This window comes from Phyllostomus hastatus, unplaced genomic scaffold (assembly GCF_019186645.2).
Source record: "Phyllostomus hastatus isolate PE091 unplaced genomic scaffold, TTU_PhHast_1.1 phas_contig_17, whole genome shotgun sequence".
NCBI lineage: Eukaryota > Metazoa > Chordata > Mammalia > Chiroptera > Phyllostomidae > Phyllostomus > Phyllostomus hastatus.
The window spans coordinates 24,202,170-24,222,712 of record NW_025333664.1 but is presented as its reverse complement, the minus strand read 5'-3'; the positions used below and the strand labels follow the sequence as shown (position 1 = coordinate 24,222,712).

At 41.6% G+C, this 20,543-nt stretch overlaps 1 protein-coding gene across 2 annotated transcripts in view; it reads left to right on the top strand.

Annotated features, from left to right (window-relative positions):
• DNAAF9 (dynein axonemal assembly factor 9) overlaps positions 1–20,543 on the top strand; it is a 123,453-nt gene that overhangs the window by 39,324 nt on the left and 63,586 nt on the right. For both annotated transcript variants that reach the window (XM_045833442.1, XM_045833441.1), the window contains exons 8-12: positions 9,241–9,339; positions 11,825–11,880; positions 14,844–14,979; positions 16,977–17,058; positions 18,067–18,103. In XM_045833442.1, coding sequence (XP_045689398.1) covers positions 9,241–9,339; positions 11,825–11,880; positions 14,844–14,979; positions 16,977–17,058; positions 18,067–18,103 — 410 coding nt within the window. The remainder of the gene's footprint in view (positions 1–9,240; positions 9,340–11,824; positions 11,881–14,843; positions 14,980–16,976; positions 17,059–18,066; positions 18,104–20,543) is intronic.

Sequence of the window (20,543 nt, the reverse complement as noted above, 5' to 3'; positions counted from 1 at the left end):
GGTTGCAGGCCACGGCCCCCAGCAACCACACATTGATGTTTCTCTCTCTCTCTTTCTCCCTCCCTTCCCTCTCTAAAAATAAATAAATAAAATCTTTTAAAAAATGACTTAAGACTCTGTTCATGGATCTCTTGTAGTGACTCTACAAATGTTAATAGAATCCAAATCCAACAACCAAAAGAAATTAAATGCAATTCCAGTCATTACTTGTGTCTTTAAAAATTACTTATAAGGGAGGCTGTTCATACCCATATTACTTCTTAAAACTGTGTTTTCTTCTTCCTTCTCTTGCTTCATAGCCTTCAAACTTCTCTAAAACCCCTTGTTTTCTACATCTTCAAAATACTTTTTCTATTCATATGTATTTTTCCTTTGCCAAGACCTGTAATCTTACAGCCAGAATTGACATCTACGCTTTGATTCTTGTTGGCCAATCACTGTTGGCAGCTCTTTGATGGCCAGAGAACCTACAGCTTCATGCTTCTTTGTCAGGTAGCACTGAGCCAAAATACAGTCTCCTTTGAGATTTGATTTAGAAACATGTACAAAACAAGTTTAGAGAGAAAAGTAAAAAAGCAGAGTATATTTTCATCTTTGTAAAACCTTTTGTGTTTCTTTGCCTTAGAAATTTCAAGTGATAGTCCTAGTGGTCTTTCTATTACATTACTTATTTTCATTTTCTCATCATTACTGCATTATGTAATTCTTTAAAAAATAATTTTAAATATTGAAACTGAGCTTCCTTTCCCCTCTGAGCACCCAAGATCTGTCGCTGCCAATGCCAGCCTAGGGCGGACTTCTGTCTGAAGTTCAGCATCCTTCCCCACTGGCCACGAGCCAGGGCATACTGAGTGTTTCTTGGGGTTTTCAGACCTTTGCTGCTTATCTGACCTTGATATCTATCTGGGCTTGTCTTCTGGATTTGACCCAGAAGAGTCGGAGCAGATAGACTTTCCCTTCTTCACCATGAGATTCAACTGACCCATTCCACGTACATACACAGTATCCATTTCCACAAATGCACTGTTAGTGCTGGGGAAAATTAGAGAATAGTGTGTCTGGTGGAAAGCACACAGGCTCTGGGTGTCTCTTACCAAGATATATTTCCACTTTTGCTGCTGGATAGTATTGCATCCTCAGACAGGTCACTTTACTGTTCAGTGCCTCAGTCTCCTATCTGTAGAGTGATCTATAAAGTGGGCATTAGGAAGAATATCAGGAAGAATATGTATATATATGAGCCATATATAATGCTAGTTATTTGGATGTGAGGAAGAATATATATATATGTATTATATATATACACACACACATATTTAGGGAGAATATAACATCCATGTATATACGTGTGTGTGTGTACATATTAACCATATATAATTCTAGTTATTTTTAGTATGAAAATTTGTTGCATCTTCCATTTTAGTCATAATAAGAGCTGAAAGTAACATTTAACTGTTCATTCTACCTTATTCTGTAATTAGTACTGACACATCCATCTCCCTCGGGGAAGTTTTGAAGTTTTCTGGCAGCAAAGCACCTGTCTTCTTCTGTGTCCCCAGAGTGCACAATGTTTTCCACACAGAACATAGTCAGAGAACAGCTACTGCTCAACTCCACAACTGCGTCTATTATAGACCCCCGCCAAGACGGGTATTGCCCAATGGGTATAGGCCATTAAAATAGAAACATACCTTTGAGTGTGTTTCTAAGTATAATTGAAAAAATAAAGTGTATTCTGTATTAATAGCTATATTGGTTCTTTTTGTTTTTCTAAGATTCACAAAGTGGAGCATTCTGGTGTCATCCAAGGGTATTGGACAGAGCCAAGTGAGAAAAGCGCAGACCCACACTGGGTTGGACAGCCTCAGATATGGCTTCCCTGAGGCCAGTGATGTGTGTGGTGGGTGTCTGAGAGAGCAGACAAATGTCAGAATGTCGAGGGAGAGGCTCAGATGTCTCAGCCAACTTGGGTTGGCTGACAGGCAAGGCATTTGCAGGTCAGAGAGGTTAATTTCCTTGTGAGGTTACACAGCCAGGAAGAGGTAGAGCAGGGGTGCCAGCACAGGTATTTCTGAATCTAAACATACTTTCAGTGTTAAGTTGTAGAGGCAGCCAGCTGGAAATGGGAAGTGTACCTGGCACCAGAAGAGTTGAGCATTGAAGGTCTGTGGTTAATTAGAATGTTGGCAGGGGGGCAAGCGTACTTCTCTCCAGAGTCCAGGAAGCCATGTGGGAGTAATCTAGTGCCAAAGTGGAAAGACAGCCCTAGACCTAGAATCAGGGCAACTGATTAGACCTGATAGTAGTGGGTCTGGATCTTAAACCAAAAGGTCTGGTTAACTAGGCCAGGGCACAGGCGTGGTATGGCGAGACAGTCTGTCTCAGGCAATTGTAGATTACTATATATTTGTATATATAAAAGAAGGACAAAAGAATATTTTCCAAAATGTTATAATGTCCTTTATTTTCTGAGTTTTCTGTAATGATTATAAGTTGTGTTTTTGTTTTTAAAGGCTTTATTCAAATAACAAAGACTCAGAAAATAACATAAAACTAATGTATAACCTAATAATTGTTATAAAGTAAAGCAACAGAAATGTACTAGCTACCCTAGAAGCCGTCCATAACCTCCTTTCTCTTCCCCTAAGAATAACAGTCATGAATTCTTTTTTCCTTCATAATCTAACATTTTTTTAAAGATTTTATTTATTTATTTTTAGAGAGGGAAGGGAGAGAGATAGCGAGAGAGAGAAAAACATCAATGTGCGGTTGCTGGGGGTTATGGCCTGCAACCCAGGCATGTACCCTGGCTGGGAATCGAACCTGTGCTTTGGTTCGCAGCCCGTGCTCAATCCACTGAGCTACGCCAGCCAGGATAACCTAACTTTTTAAATTATATTTTATTGATTATGCTATTACAGTTGTCCCAATTATCCCTCTTTGCCCCATCCATCCAGCACCCCCCACTCCTTCAGGCAATCCCCATACCCTTGTTCATGTCCATGGGTCATGCATATAAGTTCTTTGGCTACTCCATTTCCTATACTGTACTTTACATCCCCATGGCTATTCTGTAACTTCCTATTTGTACTTCTTAAGCCCCTCACCTCTTCACATTCCCCGACACTCCCCTCCTATCTGGCAACCATTAAACCACTCTCTGTATCCATGGTTCTGTTACTATTTTTGTTTGCTTAGTTTGTATTTTAATTTCAATTGTTGATAGATTTGTATTTATTGCCATTTTATTGTTCATAGTTTTGATCTTCTTTTTCTTAAATAAGTCCCTCTAACATTTCATATAATAATGGTTTGGTGATGGTGAACTCCTTTAGTTTTTTTCTTGTCTGGGAAGCTTTTTATCTGCCCTTTGATTCTAAATGATATCTTTGCTGGGTAGAGCAACCTTGGCTGCAGGATCCTGCTTTTCATGACTTAGAATATTTCTTGCCAATCCCTTCTAGCCTTCAAAGATTTTTTTGAGAAATCAGCTGACAGTCTTATAGGAATTCCTCTGTAGGTAACTAACTTCTTTTCTCTTGCTGTTTTTAAGATTCTCTCTTTATCTTTAACCGTTAGCATTTTAATTATGATGTGCCTTGGAGAGGGCCTCTTTGCATTCATCTTATTTGGGATTCTCTGTGCTTCCTGGACTTGGAAGTCTATTTCCTTCATCAAATAAGGGAAGTTTTCTTTCATTATTTTTTCATATAGATTTCCAATTTCTCTTCTCTTTCTGGCACCCCTATGGTGCAGATGTTGGAATGCTTGAAGTTGTCCCAGAGGCTGCTTACTTATTTTCCTATTTTTGGATTCTTTTTTCTTCTTGTTGTTCAGATTGTTTTTTGCTTCCTTATGTTCCAAATCATTGATTTGATTCTTGGCTTCATCCACTGTACTGTTGTTTCCCTGGAAATTGTTCTTCATTTTAATTAGTGTATCCTTCATTTCTGACAATATTTTTTATGCTGTTGAGGTCCTCACTAAGTTCCTTGAGCATCGTTATAACCAGTGTTTTAAACTCTGCATCTGATAAATTGAATTTTGTTTAGTTCTTTTTCTGGAGTTTTGTTCTGTTATTTCATTTGGGCCATATTTCCTTGTCTGCTCACTTTGGCAGCCTCCACATGTTTGTTTCTATGTATTAGGTAGTGCTGCTATGACTGTGTCTTGGTAGTCTAATGTAGTAGATATCCTGTAGGGTCCATTAGTACAGCTTTCCCTATCATCCAGGCTGGGACTTGAGGAGTGCCCTTTGTGTGGGCTGAGCACAGTCTCCTCTTGTAGTGGAGCCTTGGTTGCTGTTGACAGGTCAATGGGAGGCATTTACCCAGGGCAGTCAGCTGCAAGGATGGACTATAACTGCTGACCACTAACCTCCACCATCCATGGAAGATCAGCTTTGCAGGGTCAGGGTGGTGGTGCTCCAGTGTAGTCTAGTCTATAGATGTCCACTGGGTGTGCAGGTTCTGGGGTTTCCCAGGTTGTGCAGGCCAAAGTCGTACCCCATCTGTGTTTTCCCTGAGACCACAGTCCTTGTTCTGTAGAGCAATCTGAGATGGCTGCTACTTGTGCTGGGCTTGGAGATTCCCAGATGAAGCCAAACCATGAATCTAGACTGGTTGCTATGTAGTGCTGTGCCTGGGGCCACTTAGCAAGAGGTAAGGGGTTTGGGGCTTACTGAAGTTGGTCATTGCTTGTTTGAAAGGATTTAGGAAATTGTCAAGCATGAGCCAAGACCAGACATTCATATAAAAAAAGCCACTTTTAACAGCTATATGTTGGGTAAGACAGAGTCTCGGAGAATTTCCAGGATAGGTCAAACAGTGTTTGCCAAGTTGATGGAGTCTCAGATATGTCACCACCTGCCAGCTCTGTGGCCCTGTTGGGGGAGGGCTCAGAAAAAGGACAGTGGTCTCTGTCTCCCTTTCTGTCTGGGAGAAAGCTGTCCCCCAGCTCTTGCCCTGAAGCCTGAATCTTCAGTTCCTACCTGTATGTCACTGGTGCCCTTCACGTTGCTACATGGGTGCTAGAGCTCAGAGGGAGTGAGTCTGAGTAAATCCACACGTAGGTTCTTTTAAGAGAAACTGCTTGGGACTCCAGAAGTTCCACCAACTCAATCCCCACTGGTTTTTGCAGTCAGAAGTTATAGGGACTTATCTTCCTGACATTGGAACCCTGGGTTGGGGAGTCTGATGTGTGGCTTGGGTCCTCCCTCCCAACATATCCCTCTTGAATTTTTAGCCACCACATGTGGTTGTGGGACCAGCCCTTTCTGCATCTCCACCCCTTCTACCTGTCTGGATGGATGTGGTTTCTTTAATTCTGTAGTTGTCAGACTTCTTTTCAACTCAATTTCTGATGGTTCTGAGTGATGGTTGTTCTATAATTTAGTTGTAATTTTGATGTGGTTGTGCAGGGAGGTGAGCTGTGTTTACCTATGCTGCTGTCTTAACCAGGAGTCTGTCTACACTGTCATGAATTCTGTGGAAATTACCTCCTTAATTTTCTTTGCAGTTTTATCCTTCACATGTGTTTCCATAAACACATAGTTTAGCCTTGCCTTGGAGTGTATTTTAGGTTTCTTTTAATCTATAGGGTTCCCTTCCATCTCTTTGTTTCTCCCCACAGCTCTATTTGTTGAAGAAACCAGATCATTTGTCTTGTAGCCATCCTGATTGGGATTTTGTTGATTGCTTTCCTGTGATGTAATTTAACATATTCCCTTGTCTTCTGTATTTCTTGATGATTGATAATTCAGTTTTGACGTTAATCAATTTCAGACCTGAAATCAGTCATTTCTCTAGTAAGTTTTGATTTCTGTGAGTGGCAAATGCTGTTTCGGCACCACGGTCTAGATGGTAGGAATTCTTATTGCTTCTAGTTTGGTCACTGTTTTTAGATATCTTCAGTGGACAAAGCTAGGAAACTTATCTTTCTTTCTCTCTTCCCCCCTCTCTCTTCCTCTCCCCTCCTCACTCTCTCCCTTCCTCCTTTCCTTTCTCCCTTCCCTCTCCCTTCCCTACTTTCTCCCTTCCATCTCCCCTCCTTTCCTCCCCCATTCCCTCCTCCTTCCCTTCCTCCTCCCTCTCCCTCTCCCTGTATGCATGCGTATATATACATACATGATTTTATCATACATTATATGTAAAACATTCAGAAAACAATATCAGAACTGTTTTGTCACCTCCATGATTACTGAAAATAGCTTTAGATAAATGTATATAATCTATATGTAATATATATGTGTGTATACATAAATATATACATACACACATATATAAATAAAATGTAGATCATTGGGCAGCAAATAGTAAAGCCAATTGAGAATGTTGTGTATACTATGTATACCCAGCAGAGATCCCTTGTGCTTTATTTCTAGGGCCAGAAGTACAGTTAGTATGTAGCTAATACAGAGTCCACAGGTCTCGATGATTCCCTGAGTCCCCACTCCACTAACTTGCAGACCCACCCAATCTGCTTCCAGTGGCTTTTCCATATGAATGGCCTTTCTTGACTCACGCTTCAGATTTTTCTAAAAACTCTCAAATAAGCAGCATCTGGCATTAGTGTGCCCCGTGCCTCTCACTAAATGGCCCCAGGCCTGGCATTAACAGCAGCCAGCCTTTGTTCATAGCTTGGTCCTCTCCTGGGCACTTCCAAGCCCAGCATAGCTAGCATCTATCCGCAGATCACTTTGTAGCTCATGCTGAGTGGTCCTGGGTAGAACCTAAGTGAAAGCTGACTTTGTCCTGCACTTCCCAGGAAGCCCCAGAGGCAGCACACTTGGTAGACAGTTTCAGACCATATTGATGCACCATCCCAACCATGTCCACAAGTAACACACTCAAGGGTCATATTCAGGAGGCACCAGTGCCCTGTTGAAGTAAGTCTTGCCCTGTGGGATTTCCCCTGCACAGCTGATTGTCCACAGTGGCCACAGCCAATCATTGCAGCTGATAGCCCTGGAAGTAAATCCCTCCTGCTAATGTGCCAACAGCAATCAAGGCTTAACTACAACAGGAGGGTGTACACAGCCCTCATGGGGGAGGTGAGCAGATATGCATCTAGAGCACCCAGCTTGGGTGAACTGGGAGTCAGTGCCACTGGACCACACAGGACACCTACTATATGGGGCCGCTCTACCAATCCCAGAGACACAGCATCTCTACCTAATACACAGAAACACGGGGAGGCTCCCAAAATGAAACAAAGAAACATGTGCCAGATGAAAGAACAGAACAAAACTCCAGAAAAAGAAGTAAACAAAATGGAGACAAGCAATCTACTGGATGGAGAGTTCAAAACACTGGCTATAAGGATGTTTAATGAACTTAGGAGAAGTGCAGGTGAGCTTAGAGAGAACTTCAACCTCATAAAAAAGGACATAGAAACCATAAAAAAAAGAACCAATCAGAAATGAAGGAAGCACTAAGTGAAATGAATAATTTACATGGAATTAACAGTAGAGTAGATGAAAATGGGAAACAAACCAGTGATAAGGAATATAAGGAAGCAAAAACCAGCCAATCAGAACAGCAAAAGAAATGAGGATAGTGTAAGAAGCCTCTGGGACAACATCAAGCATATCAACATTTGCATCATGGGGGTGCTGGAAGGAGAAGAGAGAGCAAGAAATTGAAAACCTATTTGAGAAAATGACAAAAAACTTACCTAACCTGGTGAAGGAAATAGACATCAAGTCCAGGAAGCGCAGAGATCCCCAAACAAGATGAACCCAGAGGGTCAATACCAAGACACATCGTAATTAAAATGCAGAAGGTTAAAGACAAAGAATTTAAAAGTAGCAAAAGAAAAGCAGTTACCTACTGAGGGCACTCCTGTAAGACTGTCAACTGATTTCTCAACAGAAACTTTACAGGCCAGAACAGAAGGGCAAGAAATATTCAAAGTGATGAAAAGCAAGGACCTATAACCACAATTGTTCTACTCAGCAAAGCTACCATTTAGAATCAAAGGACATATGAAGAGCTTCCTAGACAAGAAAAAGCTAAAGGAGTTCATCACCACAAAACTAGTATTATATGAAATGTTAAAGAGTCTTCTTTAAGAAGAAAAAGGAATAAAAGATTAAAAATATGAACAAAAAATGACAGTAAGTACATATCTATCAACAATTGAATCTAAAGAACAAAATAAATGAAGAAGCAGAACAGAAATAGACTCATAGAGAACATTTTGATAGTTGCCAGATGGGAAGGAGGTTGGGGAGATGGGTGAAAAGGGTGAAGGGATTAAAAAGTACAAATTGGTAGTTACAGAATAGTCATGAGGATGTGAAGTACAGCATAGGGAATATAATCAATAATGTTCTAATAACTATGTGTGGTGTCAGATGGGTATGAGATTTATCAGGTTGATCACTTAAAGTAAGTTATATAGTATCTAATCACTGGTGTGTAAAACTAATATAATATTGTATGGCAACTGTAACTCATAAATTAAAAATGACTTAAAAAAAAGAATATTGAGGTACTTCACTTGAACCTAGAATTACAATGTAAAGTCACCTACTTCTGAATTTGTTAAATTCTAAAATGAAATAGTGTATTATTTCCCCACCAATTCACATCCCACAATAACTTTATATTTAAAGTGTGTGTGTGTGTGTATCTGTATGCACACACTTTCAGTGAACTTGTTTGAATGAAAAAATCAGTGCGATTATTTTATATAATAAAGAAAAAAAAACTAAGTTAATGATAAAAAATAAAGTAAGCAGCTGGAGGCCATTAGTGTTCTTTTTAAAACAGCTTTATTTTAGTTTGCACACCATACAGTTCATCCATTTAAGTGTACAATTCAGTGATTTTTTTATAGTAAATGTACAGAGTTGTGCGACTAGCACTGTAATTGAATTTTAGAACATTTTCCTCAATCCAGAAAGTTCCCCTGTGTTCACTGTGTTCAGTCTCCATTTCTGCTCCCAGCCCATGCAAACCACCAGTCTACCTTCTGCCTCTATACATTTGTCTTTTCTGGGTACTTCATATAATAGGACCATATACAGGTGGCCTTTTATGTCTGGCTTCTTTCACTTGACATGTATTTGAGGTTCATCCAACGGTAGCATGTATTAGTAGATTGCTACCATCATTGAAAACAACATATATTTAAGTGATCTGGTATTTTGAGGTGAGTCGCAGTTTCACAGTTCTGATTTTCTAAAGTACCTCATTTAAATGACTAAATGCATTATCTTTTTCACTTTCTTCCTAGGATTTGGTGACTTTTGAACATCAGTGGACTAGCTTCTTTGCTAATTTTGACACAGAAATTCCTTTCCTGCTGGAACTTTCTGAATCTCAGGCGGGTGAGGTATGTATGGCAGGAGTCAAAGGGAAAGAAGAAATTGGTTTATTTATTTAGTGTTTTTACCTTTATTTAAATTTTTTTCAGAATTCAGCACTACCAATCATATTTTGTTTTGGTTATCATTTCCTTAAGCTTTGTTGCATCCTCTAAAGAAGTTTTTAACCCTTGCCAATCTGTATATAAAAGTTGGGTTTTTTTCTATGCTGTTCTACAAGGATACTCATTTTTTAGTGTGGTGGTGCCTCTGTCAGCCACGAATTCCATTAGGCACCAATTACTAAGCATAGGAGTAATTTTCCACTGGTGAGTAGTACATCTTTGTTAGTTGAACCTCCAGGTAATGCCAGCCTTTCTTTCTCAGTAATCAATAGTGAAGTTACTAGGTTCTGGCTAAGACCCACTATGTGAGTAAACTGAGGTATCTAAATTAAGAACCAAGCCACAGGACCATCCCCAAACTAGTCAACAGGAATGATCAGAAGAGCGACCTTGAGCTTGCACTTGAGCCTACCTGGGACTTGCACTGCCTGTCCTCAGTTCTTTTTTTGCTTTATCAAGTGTGGCCCAGACTAAGCCCTACTCCTGATGTTGGGAACTGGAGTTGATCTTTGTTGTCATGCATTTTACTTTTACGTCATGTTGTAAACCCCACAATATATTGCTACTATTTTTGTTTAAATAGTTATCTTTTTAATCTTTAAAAATGTTTTTTAAAAGATTTAAATAATTTTAAAATCTTAACCTGTTTGCTCATCTAGTTACTCTTCGTGATGCTCTTCATTCCTTTATGTAGATCCAGGTTTCCATTTGGTATGGTTTCCTTCTCCCCAGAGGGTAGCCTTTAATATTTGTTGCGGTTTGAATTATGTTCAAATAATAATTTTTATTTTACCTTAATTTTTTAAAGATATTTTGCCATGTATAAGATTCTACATTGACCGTTTTTCTTTTCAGTGACTGAAAAATGTTCATTGCCTTTATCGCATTGTTTCTGCTGGGGTCTTTTATCTTTATCTTTCTCTTTTTTTTTTTGTACAGAAGTGGTTTCCCCCCACCTCTGGTAGCTTTTAAGATTTTCTCTTTTATTACTGGTTTGTAAATAATTTGATTATCATGTGTCTTGCTGTAATTATCTCCATGTTTCTTGTGCTTAGATTTTATTGAACTTCTTGGACCTGTGGGCTTATAGTTTTCATCAAGTTTGGAAAGTTTCTGGCCATTCAATTTTTTTCCCGTCCTTTCCTTTAGAGACTCAATTATCTCTGTATTAGGTCATATGAAGTTGTCACACCTGTCGCTAATGCCTTTTTCAGTTTTTAGATTATTTTTTCTTCTCTTATTACTGGCTCTAAGAGTGAAAGATATTCTAAAAGTTCTGCTCAGTGACATGTCTCTCCTTGCTTCTTACTTATTCTCATTCCTCCCCTCTTTTCACTCTCTTTCCACTCACTTTACTACCAATCCGTAACAAATGTCTGCAGTTTCTGGTGTATCTTTTCTGTCACTTGCACAAATGATTGGATACATGTGTTACTTTTTTTTTATCCTTACCCAACAACATTTTTTTTTCATGGCTTTTGGAGAGAGGAAGGGAGAGAGGGAAAAAGAAACATTAGTGTGAGAGAGAAACATCAGTTGGTTGCCTTCTCAGCCAGGCATTGAATCCACAACCTGAGTATGTGCCCTGACTGGGAATCAAACCCATGACCTTTCCGTCTATGGGACACTGCTCCAACCAGCTGAGCCATGCTGGCCAGGGCACATGTGTATTTTCTTATATCCATTTCTTTTATGTATTGAAGGGTAGCATACTATATGTAGTCATTTCCACTTTGCCTTTTTTACTTTAACAGTATATTATGGAACTCTTCCCAGGTCAGTTCATTGAGATCTTATTTTCTGTTATAATTCATAGTATTCCACTGTATGGATTTATCTTAATTTATGTATGCATTTAGGTTGTTTTTGATATTTTGCTGTTGCAAACAGTGCCATAGTAAATAACTCTGTGCATACCTATTTTCATATAGTTGGGGGTTTGTATATTTAACAAATGGGATTGCTGGGTCCAGCGGTAAATGCATGTGTAGTTTTGCCGGATTTCCCTTCAGAAGGGTTGTACGGTTCTTGTGTCCTCCAGCAGTACCTGCAAGCGCCTCTTCCACCACAGCCTCACTGATAGAATGTGTTGCTGTACTTTCAATTCTTGACAGTTTCATAGATGAGAAATGGTATCTTGATATTATTTTAATTTGCATTTTGTTTGAAGGCCATTTTATATCCTCATGTGTTTTCCCCAGTTCAACATTTGTTAAATGTTAACATTTGTTTGAACCCTTATACATATTATAACAAATTATATATATATGTGTATATATATGTGTATGTGTGTATATATTTATACCTACATACAAATATACATGAGAGGTTTTGTGATTGTTTTATAAAACTATGATCTTAATATATACAATGTTGACTTCTTTTTTAGCCATTCAGAAGTTATTTCAGTCATGGAATGATCTCCAGCCATATAACTGAAAACAGGTGAGGCTCTCAGGGAAGAAACAGGAATGGTAACAGAGAAAACGAGGCTGAGAGGAGGGTGGAGGTGGGGAGCATCTAAGCCTAGAAGCTAGAATCAGGAAAATACGGGTTGACTTCAGTCATCGCAGGGTAAGAAATCCATACTCTGTAAAATTGTCTGTGTTGCTGCTTTTGTATTTTTTAAAAACATAGATTTATAGTAAACTAGCTTTTAAAACATTGTAGCTTGCTGAAAGCTAAAGAAAAGAATTTTTTATTCCATCCCCAGCCCATGAGAGCTAGAGGAAGCAGAATGTCCAAGGGCTGGGCAGGGCAGCAGTGGCTTGTGGGGAGTAGGAGGGATCATCCCGTCATGTGGAGGTTCAGCCCCAGGAGACGGAGCTGTGAGGGTGCTTGTGCACTTGTCGTCTTCGACGTGTTTCCTTCAGCAGCGCTCGTCACGGTAACCGGGACAGCCAGCAGAGGACAGTTCCTCTGATGGACAGATGAGAGCAGATCCTTCCTCTCTTCCCCAGTCCCATCCCTGTCTGACAGTGAGACACATCGCCCTGGCTGGGCTTCGGTCATCTTCTGCCCAGTGTCACTTAACTTGGAGGAAGCTTCAGAAGAAAAATCAGTCATGTTTACTGAAGCTTAAGGAAGTTTGTGTGTGTGTGTGTGTGTTCTTTAAATATTTTATTTATTTGTTGTTTGTTTGTTTATTAGAGAGAAGGGAAGGGAGGGGAAAAAAAGAGGGAGAGAAACATCCACAAGAGAGAAACATCGTGCAAGAGAAACATTGATCAGTTGTCTCTCACATGCCCCAAGCTGGAGACCTGGCCCACAACCTAGGCATATGCCCAGCTGGGGGATCAAACCTGTATGAAACCTTTTGGTTTGTGGGACAGTGCCCAACCCACTGAGCTTCACCAGTAAGGGCAAGGAAGTATATTTAAGAGTAATGAAAAGAAATGCCAAGAATTTTCCATGTGATAAACACTAAGAGCTATTTAAGAAAAGGGTAAGGGGATAAAGGAAACTCTCGATCTGTTTTAGCTGGTATAACAAAAATACCATAAAATGGGTGGCTTACACACACAGACACACACACACAAACATTTATGTCTCACAGGTCAGGAGTCTGGGAAGTCCAAGATCATGGTGCTGGAAGATTTGGGGCCTGGTGAGGGCCCACTTCCTCATAGATGGCTGTCATTTTTCTGTAACCTCGCATGACAGAAAGAGCTAGGGATCTCTCTAGAACCTCTTTTAGAAGGGCCCCTTTTATAATCCCTTTTAATGAGGGATATCATTCTTAACACCTAATCACCTCCCAAAGGTCCTTTCCTCCTAATACCATCATTTTGGGGGTAAGGATTTTAACATATGAATTTATGAGGACACAAATATTTGGTCCATAGCAGAACTGTTTTTAAAAAATACCCTTTAGTCATTGAATATTGAGAATATATGACATAATAAGCAAGAGATACATGGTTAAAAAATAAACCAGACATGGTCTCTACTCATGGAGTGTATGTATAGTATAGTGGAGAAATAAGACATTAATCAAGTAGCTTCACAGAGAACTATATAATTACGAACTCCAGTGCCATGAAGGGAAAAAGAACGTGGTACTCTTAAGACCGTAAGTGGAGAGTGTGACCTCCTTTGGGGGAAGAGAGCACAGATAACTGAAAGAAAAGCAGTGGTCCTGAGGTGAGAACATAAGGAACATAAGAGAAGGTGAGTTTGGCTGAAGAGTCGGAGTTGGGAGAGAGTGGACTTACATGAACCTAAAGAAGTTGGCCAGGACAGACCATGCAAGTCCCTGCTGGCCGTGTGAAAGATTTTGGCCCTTCTTCTGAAAATAACATAAAGGCATGAAAGGCTTTGCATGTTTAAAAGATCATCCTCTCTGCGCTGTGGAGAGTAGCCTGTAGGAGGGCAAGGGTGTAAGCAGGAAGCTGTGCAAGCACTGCAGTCGTGTAGGGAAGAAACAGTGGCAGCATGGACAGGCTCGTGGATGCATAGACGGAGGGAAATGGAAGTTGGAGTGAATTTGTGAGTGGACATAGGGGTGAGGGAGCAGGAGGGTCAGGGAGGCCCCTCAGGTCCGGCTCAGTCCCTGAATGGGTGATGCTGCTGCTTATGTACTGCAAGGACTGGAAGGAGTGGATTGTGAGAGGAGAGAGCAGATAGCTGACGGTAAAACTCCGGGAATATGCACAGGCCGAATAGAGGAGGAGGAGGACTTGTGAGGGAGGCAGAGAAGGAACAGCTTTTGCAGGAGGAGGGTGTCAGGCGCTTCTAAGAGACCAAGGAAGGGCGGGCTAATGACTATACATTGGGTTTGCTGTATGCTCCATGAAAGGAATTTGGTGACTTTTGCAAAGAGTAATTTGAGTGAATTTTCTGCGGCTACCCCTTGAAGTGGGCTGAGAAGTGAGCAGAAAGTGAAAACAAAACACTAGCAAGTCTAGCCAAGAGAGGAGGGGAGAAGGGGAAGGGTGCAGGGGCAGGTAGGTGTGGTGGTGAGAACACTTGCAATCCTACTCTCTCCCTTCCCTCCTAAAAGTAACTCTGGGATTGCTAACAGCTCTGCTCTTGTCTGTTTACAGTCTGAGTATCACAGCTGCTATCATTCTTTAAAATTGGTATTTCTATTAAAATGCTATTTCTAAAGCTGGGATTTTGCTCCATCACTGCAAACTTACAGAACTTTGTTATCAGGAAGTAGGACAAGCTGAAAACAAAAACCTGGCTTGGGTTTAGTTATGTCCCCAACTGACTAATTCATGTGAGTCAGTAGGAGGAGGCCGAGACATCTGGCATCCCCTCCAACCAGCAAGGAGCATAGGTGGACAACACCACTGTGCCTGGACTGCCGGAAGACACTTAGAGAAGCCCGAGACTTCACCCACTGGGAAGTTGCCCTGGCCAGGAATCTCTTTTCTAATCATGCTTTTAATTTGCCACTCTAGCCCTAATAGGCAGCCGTTTGTCCTCTTTGGTAATCACTCCACGCGAGAAAACCTGAACGCTGGCAGCTTTAACTTCCCCTCTGAAGGGCACCTGGTACGCAACACTGGTCCCAGCGGGAGCATTGCCAAACACATGGTGAGTGGCTTGACTGCCAGGTGCTTAATTGGTTTCATTATCAAGTAGGGAGGAGGGGAGCTGGATAAAAGGAACCTTTTCAGTTAGTGTGTTGATTTAACCTTGAACGTGAGGTTGTTTTGGAATGAAAAGAAGTGATTAGAAACTGACTATTTTTATCTAAGTACTAGGTATTATTTGAAAGCATCACATTTAATTGTTAAAAATTTGAAGAAAAAAGGTTAAAAAATACTTTTACAACCAAACTCTAAGTTGTAAAAATAGTATCATCAGTAGAATAAGAATTTTAAGTTAATTTGAAAATAGTTATTCCAAGCCAAGTTTATTATATCTTGACCATTACACTTCAGGACATAAACCTTGAGGATTTTGTCCTATTACTGAGGGGCCAGGGAGCAGGTTTTTGCACTTGATGGTGTATTGTCTGCTACATTCTTTTAAGGGAAACAATAGACTTAAATATGAGACTCTAATAACTATAAGTCTTATAAGTCTGTGCTACTGTAATGGAATTTTAAGTATTTTTAAAATGTCTCTGACAATCAAGAAAGCTAGGGAGTAGGCATTGTTATTTTTAAATTTGGATTTAGAGAACTTGAACCCCAATTCTCTCTGCACTGAGGCTGGAGATGTGTCTCCAAGCCAGTAGGGGCTGCGGGGCTGCATGAGTGGATGTGTTGTCGGGATCTTGCTGTTTTCTAAAGGGAGGGTGCAGGCTCTGTAGGAGGAGTTCTTACAGAAACCCCAGACGGCAGGGGAGACAATACAATGGGCTAGAGGCATTGGAAGCCCCAGGCAGCTGCCCCGACAGAAAATGTTAAACGCAACCCAGCTTCCTTTCGGATCAGCATAAAACCTTACATCAAAACCTATTTACCTCAGTTCCTGTTACCTGATGTGCCCTGTCTAGCTTTCAAGAAGAAATTACAAGGCATGCTAAAAGGCAAGAAAAAGCACAGTCTAAAGAAGAATGCAGCCATCAGAAGCAGACCCAGATGTGGCTCATACTTTGTAATTATGATTAATATGTTAAGAGTTCTAAAGAAAAAAGTAGACAGCATGTGAGAACAGATGGATAATGTAAGCTGAGAGATAAAAATGCTAAGAAAGAATCAAAGGAAATGCTAGAAATCAAAAACAGTATAACAGAAGTGAATGCTTTTGATGGATTCATCAGTAGACTGGCAATGTTGATCATATTCACTGCAGTGAATTTATACATCAGTCAGAATAAGTTCTTACTTCATATCTGTAACTTGGAATCACAGTATTTGTAATATTACAGGAAAAAAATGTGATGTATTCTCTCATGACTTCCTTAAACAAATGGAGTAAAATAAGACAAACATTTGTTTCACGTTTAGCTAATGTTTCTATGTTGTGCTAATTTCCTTTAGTGGTAGCATTTTTGTGTTTTGTACCTGCTCTCCTAGGAAGCCTGATGAGATAGATAAAGATTTCAAAAGACAAAAAAGATACCGTTACATCTCTGTAAATGAACAGCCAAACAAGGAAGAAGAAGAAGAATTTTAAAATCCAGAGAACTTAGCATTTTGTCTTCTGCAAGGCCTGTGTGCAGAGATGAAATGCAAGTGAAGGTGGGGACCTAGGTAACACCTGCCTTTCCTGAATTTGTAGCTGCCTCCCCCGCCCCCCCCCACCATCTGCCTTCATGTGGGCCCGGGAAGCCTCGCTCTGGAAGCTCTGGCTGAATATGAATGGCAGTAAAAATCCAAGCACCTTTGCTCTTTAGCATCTCGGGCAGACTGGGTGCCCAATAGTGACCTCACAGACAGCCAGGGTTAAAGACGAACATGTACACACCAGTTACCTTTGGGAAAACAACCATTAAAGGTGACCTTTTCCCCTGTGCCTTTAAAAAATAATACATCAGCTGTTAGTCAAATAAAATTGATTTCCACTGACTGATACACTTTTTGTTTCTATAGTTGTATTCACCTAAGTCCTTTTTTTACTTTACTTTTTCTGATATCCAGGTTGTACAGTGTGTCTCACCAAAGGGGCCCCTTGCTTGTTCAAGAACGTACTTTTTTGGGACTACTCACATTCCTTACTTGGGTAAGTCACTATAAGTCATCTTCTTATCAACTTAATGAATAGTTCCTCCCATGAACTAGAAGTGGACTCATGATTTACTGCTTTGCTCAGAAGCCCATTATGCCCAATTTGTAGGCCTCCAAACCCCCTCTCTGACTGCAGATGGAGGGTGGATTGCTTAACACCTTTCTCACAGAATGTGTTTCAGGAGGAAAAACTATTGGTTCAGTATATGTCAGGTCTGACCATGTGTAAGACCGTGTGCTCAGTGTCAGAGGGAGGGCCAGGATGAACAAGTCCTAGTTGGAGGTAGCAGGAGGTGTGGACTGGGTTGGGAGTTTGGATGACTCAGCCAGGTGCCCACCCAACTCTTTGTGAGGAGAGTGAAGAAAGGCTGTGGCAGAAAGGTACCCAGGACCTGGGAACATCCACAGGAGCAAGGGCTCCTGCTGTGGGGCTGTCCAAAAAGGCTGACTGGAGCTGCCTGTCCTGCTGGGGTAACTGGAAGCTGCAGGCATGCAGAGGGACATTGAAAAGAACCTCTAGATTCTAGAGTGAAAGGACTCGGCACTGCTTCACAGTACCTCAGAAAGCAGGTGGACCTGGGGGTCCAGGTTTTCTCCTGGGCAGTGTTACATGAGCCAGGGAGCTCTAAGAGAAGCATGATTTGGGCCGCATAACTAAGGAAATTAAGAAAGAGGCAGAACTGAATATGCTTACTTATTCCTCCTCATTTAAAAAATTAAAATAAAAGCAAAGACCTTCCAGAACCTAAGATTCTGTCTTCTCTGGGATTTGGTGGTAATGCTGAGCAGGTTGTCAAAGTCAGCATCGGGGTCGGAGGACCAGGAGAACACTGAGAGGATCTTGGTTTTGCTGTTGTTTGTTCTTGTGCAGTATTTAACTTAAAGAGGAAAAAAAGTAGTTCTTGACATCTCCTTTGAATTAAATTAAGAAATTCTACTTTCCTTGTGGAGTGTTTGCGTCTCCTGTGATCTTATCACATTCTTATTAGGTCCTCTTTCACAGGTGATAACAACAAGTTGCCCAAGAAAACTGAACCAATGTAAGTCTTCATTTCTATTTTATTTTTTCTTTCTCAAAGTTTAGTTACTCAGAGGTTGGGCTATCCTGTCTACCTCCTTTAGAGATCAGCAGTGGGTAGGACATTTGCTTAATTCCGTGAGCAGAGTTGTGTGGTTTCCCAGGAGGTCCCCAGCCCCTTTCTGTCAGCTGGGGGTCCAGACTGAAAGACCCTGCCAGCTTTGCCAGCTGCTCCTCTCTCCAGACCTCAGAGACTTCCTCCCTGCAGACCCGTGCATTTGAACGGTGTGACTCTTCTTACTGTGTGTTCTACGTAGTGCATTTTTACTGGGGGCTTTCCTAAAAATAAAGCACCCTGAAACCCATTGGGAGAATCTGAGAAACGAACCCTTGTCTGAGAGGTGTTTACTGAGCGGCTCAGACCTATAGAACAGCATCCGGATCTGAGCTCAGGCTGTGCAGCCTTAGAAAGGTTCTGGTGTTGATTCTCTCCCCCCACATACAGGAGGAAATGAAAAACAGGAAATTAACTCATTAACTCTTGCATTAGTCTGCTTGGGCTGCCATGACACAATTTCACAGATTGGGTGGCTAAAACAGCCAGAACTTTATTTTCTCACAATTCTGGAAGCTGAAGTCCAAGATCAAGGTGCCAGCAGGGGTGGTTTCTGGTGAGGCCTCTCTGTGTGAGTTACAGACCACTGCCTTCTCGCTGTGTCCTGACACGGCCTTTCCTCTGTGCTCATGTGGAGAGGGCGAGAGAGAGCTCTAGTGTCCCTTCCTCTTCTTAGGAGGTAATATAATCACACTGCAGAAAATCCGGAAAATAGAGAAAAGAAAGTAAGATCCTCCATAACTCTTCCTCTTGGCACTACTCAGTAATATGTTAACATGTATCTTTCTGGATTAAAAAAAAATTATACATTTAGGTTTTGTGTAATTATAGTGTATTGCATTTTTTTTTGTGGGTTTTCTTCACTTTACCAAGTCAACCACATTCTGATCTATTGGTAGGTATCCGTAATTTTGCTTTTTACCTGCTTGTGCTTCCTTGCCAGCTATACTTAGCCACTGCACTGGGTCCTCATTCTGGACCCTTAGACATTTCGCCTAACCCAATTCCATTGGTGTCCAGCTTCAGGGACTGGTATTGGGGGGCACTCGGACCCACATCAGGAAATTTGCTGAATCATGGAGCTGGTAGAACTTTTGGGCCTTGTGATATCCCAACAGCAGTGCCATCCAGACACAGAACAGGCTCTTCCGTTGTCATAGGTTGTAGGCCTCTCATCCAGGCAGTGTTATGAGTTAGTAGCCAGGTGGCTTTGTATTGAGCTTTTGTCTGAGGGCCTGCATAGAAGAAGGCCAGGGGGCGGGGGGCAGGGGTGAGGCCTGAACAATGTTAGTACTGAGTGATGTTTGAATCAAGCTGGGTTGCGGAGGAGGAAGAGCACCTTTATGAATCTTTGGGGTTGGCCTCTGTGAAGCTTCATGCTTAGTGTCAAGGCGTGGAGGATTCTGGTTGTACCTGGAAGTGGCCAAACTCACTGGCAGTGTCCCTGCTGGACCCCCTCCTACCAGGCATACCCTCTGCCATCCCCTGGCCCACAATCTTCAGGATACGTTGATCCTTGGGGTTGTCGTTTTGTTATGTGTACTTTTTCTGCCCCTTTTCTGTCTACCCAACTCAAACCTCTTACCCACAGCGTGGGGGCATGGTGAGGGACTCACAGAGGGAACAGGCAGTGTGAGGTGGCACGGTGGAAAAGCACCAAGCTGAGAGCAGACCCGAGTCTGAGTTTGCCATTAATTTTCCGTGGCCTTGGATCACTTATTCCACCTCCAGAGGCCCTACCTGCCTCTTTGTAAGATGCGAGGGGTAGACCAGATCACTTCCATGCTCCTTCCTTCTTTCAAACTCCTGTTGCCTTCCTTGAGCTGTGTCAAGGTTCTCAGGCAAAAAAAATAGACCTGTTCTTGGGTACGGCTTTATCATTTCCTTGCCAGTCACCTCCCTGGCCTTTAAAGGCCTCAGGGAGGAGCCTCTTTTCTCTGTAATTATCCTAATAAGATTCTGGATCTCCTTCCCCTAAAGCTGTGACTCTCAGACCAGGACAGTTGCACCATACCACTCCCACCAGTCCCCTCCCCTACCAGGACATCTGGCAGTGTCTGGGGAATTGTCTGTCCCAAAATGCTGAAATTGAGAAACCCTGCCGTAAAGGCAGCCAGACTTACATTTTCTGGGGGCTTTGGTGGTGCCCCCAGTCTGGAAAAGAAAAACTTTTCTCATGGCTTTGGGAAGTGAGAAAGAAGTCAAAGAGAGAGAACAGGACTGGTGCGAGGAGTGCTGTAGGAGCGAACGCTTTCCCTGCGAAGCGGTCTCTAGTCTCTAGATGAGGTAAGCTGCTTAGAAAGTGGTCTGGAACTGTCGATTTGAGTTTAAGGGCAGCCCCTCTTCT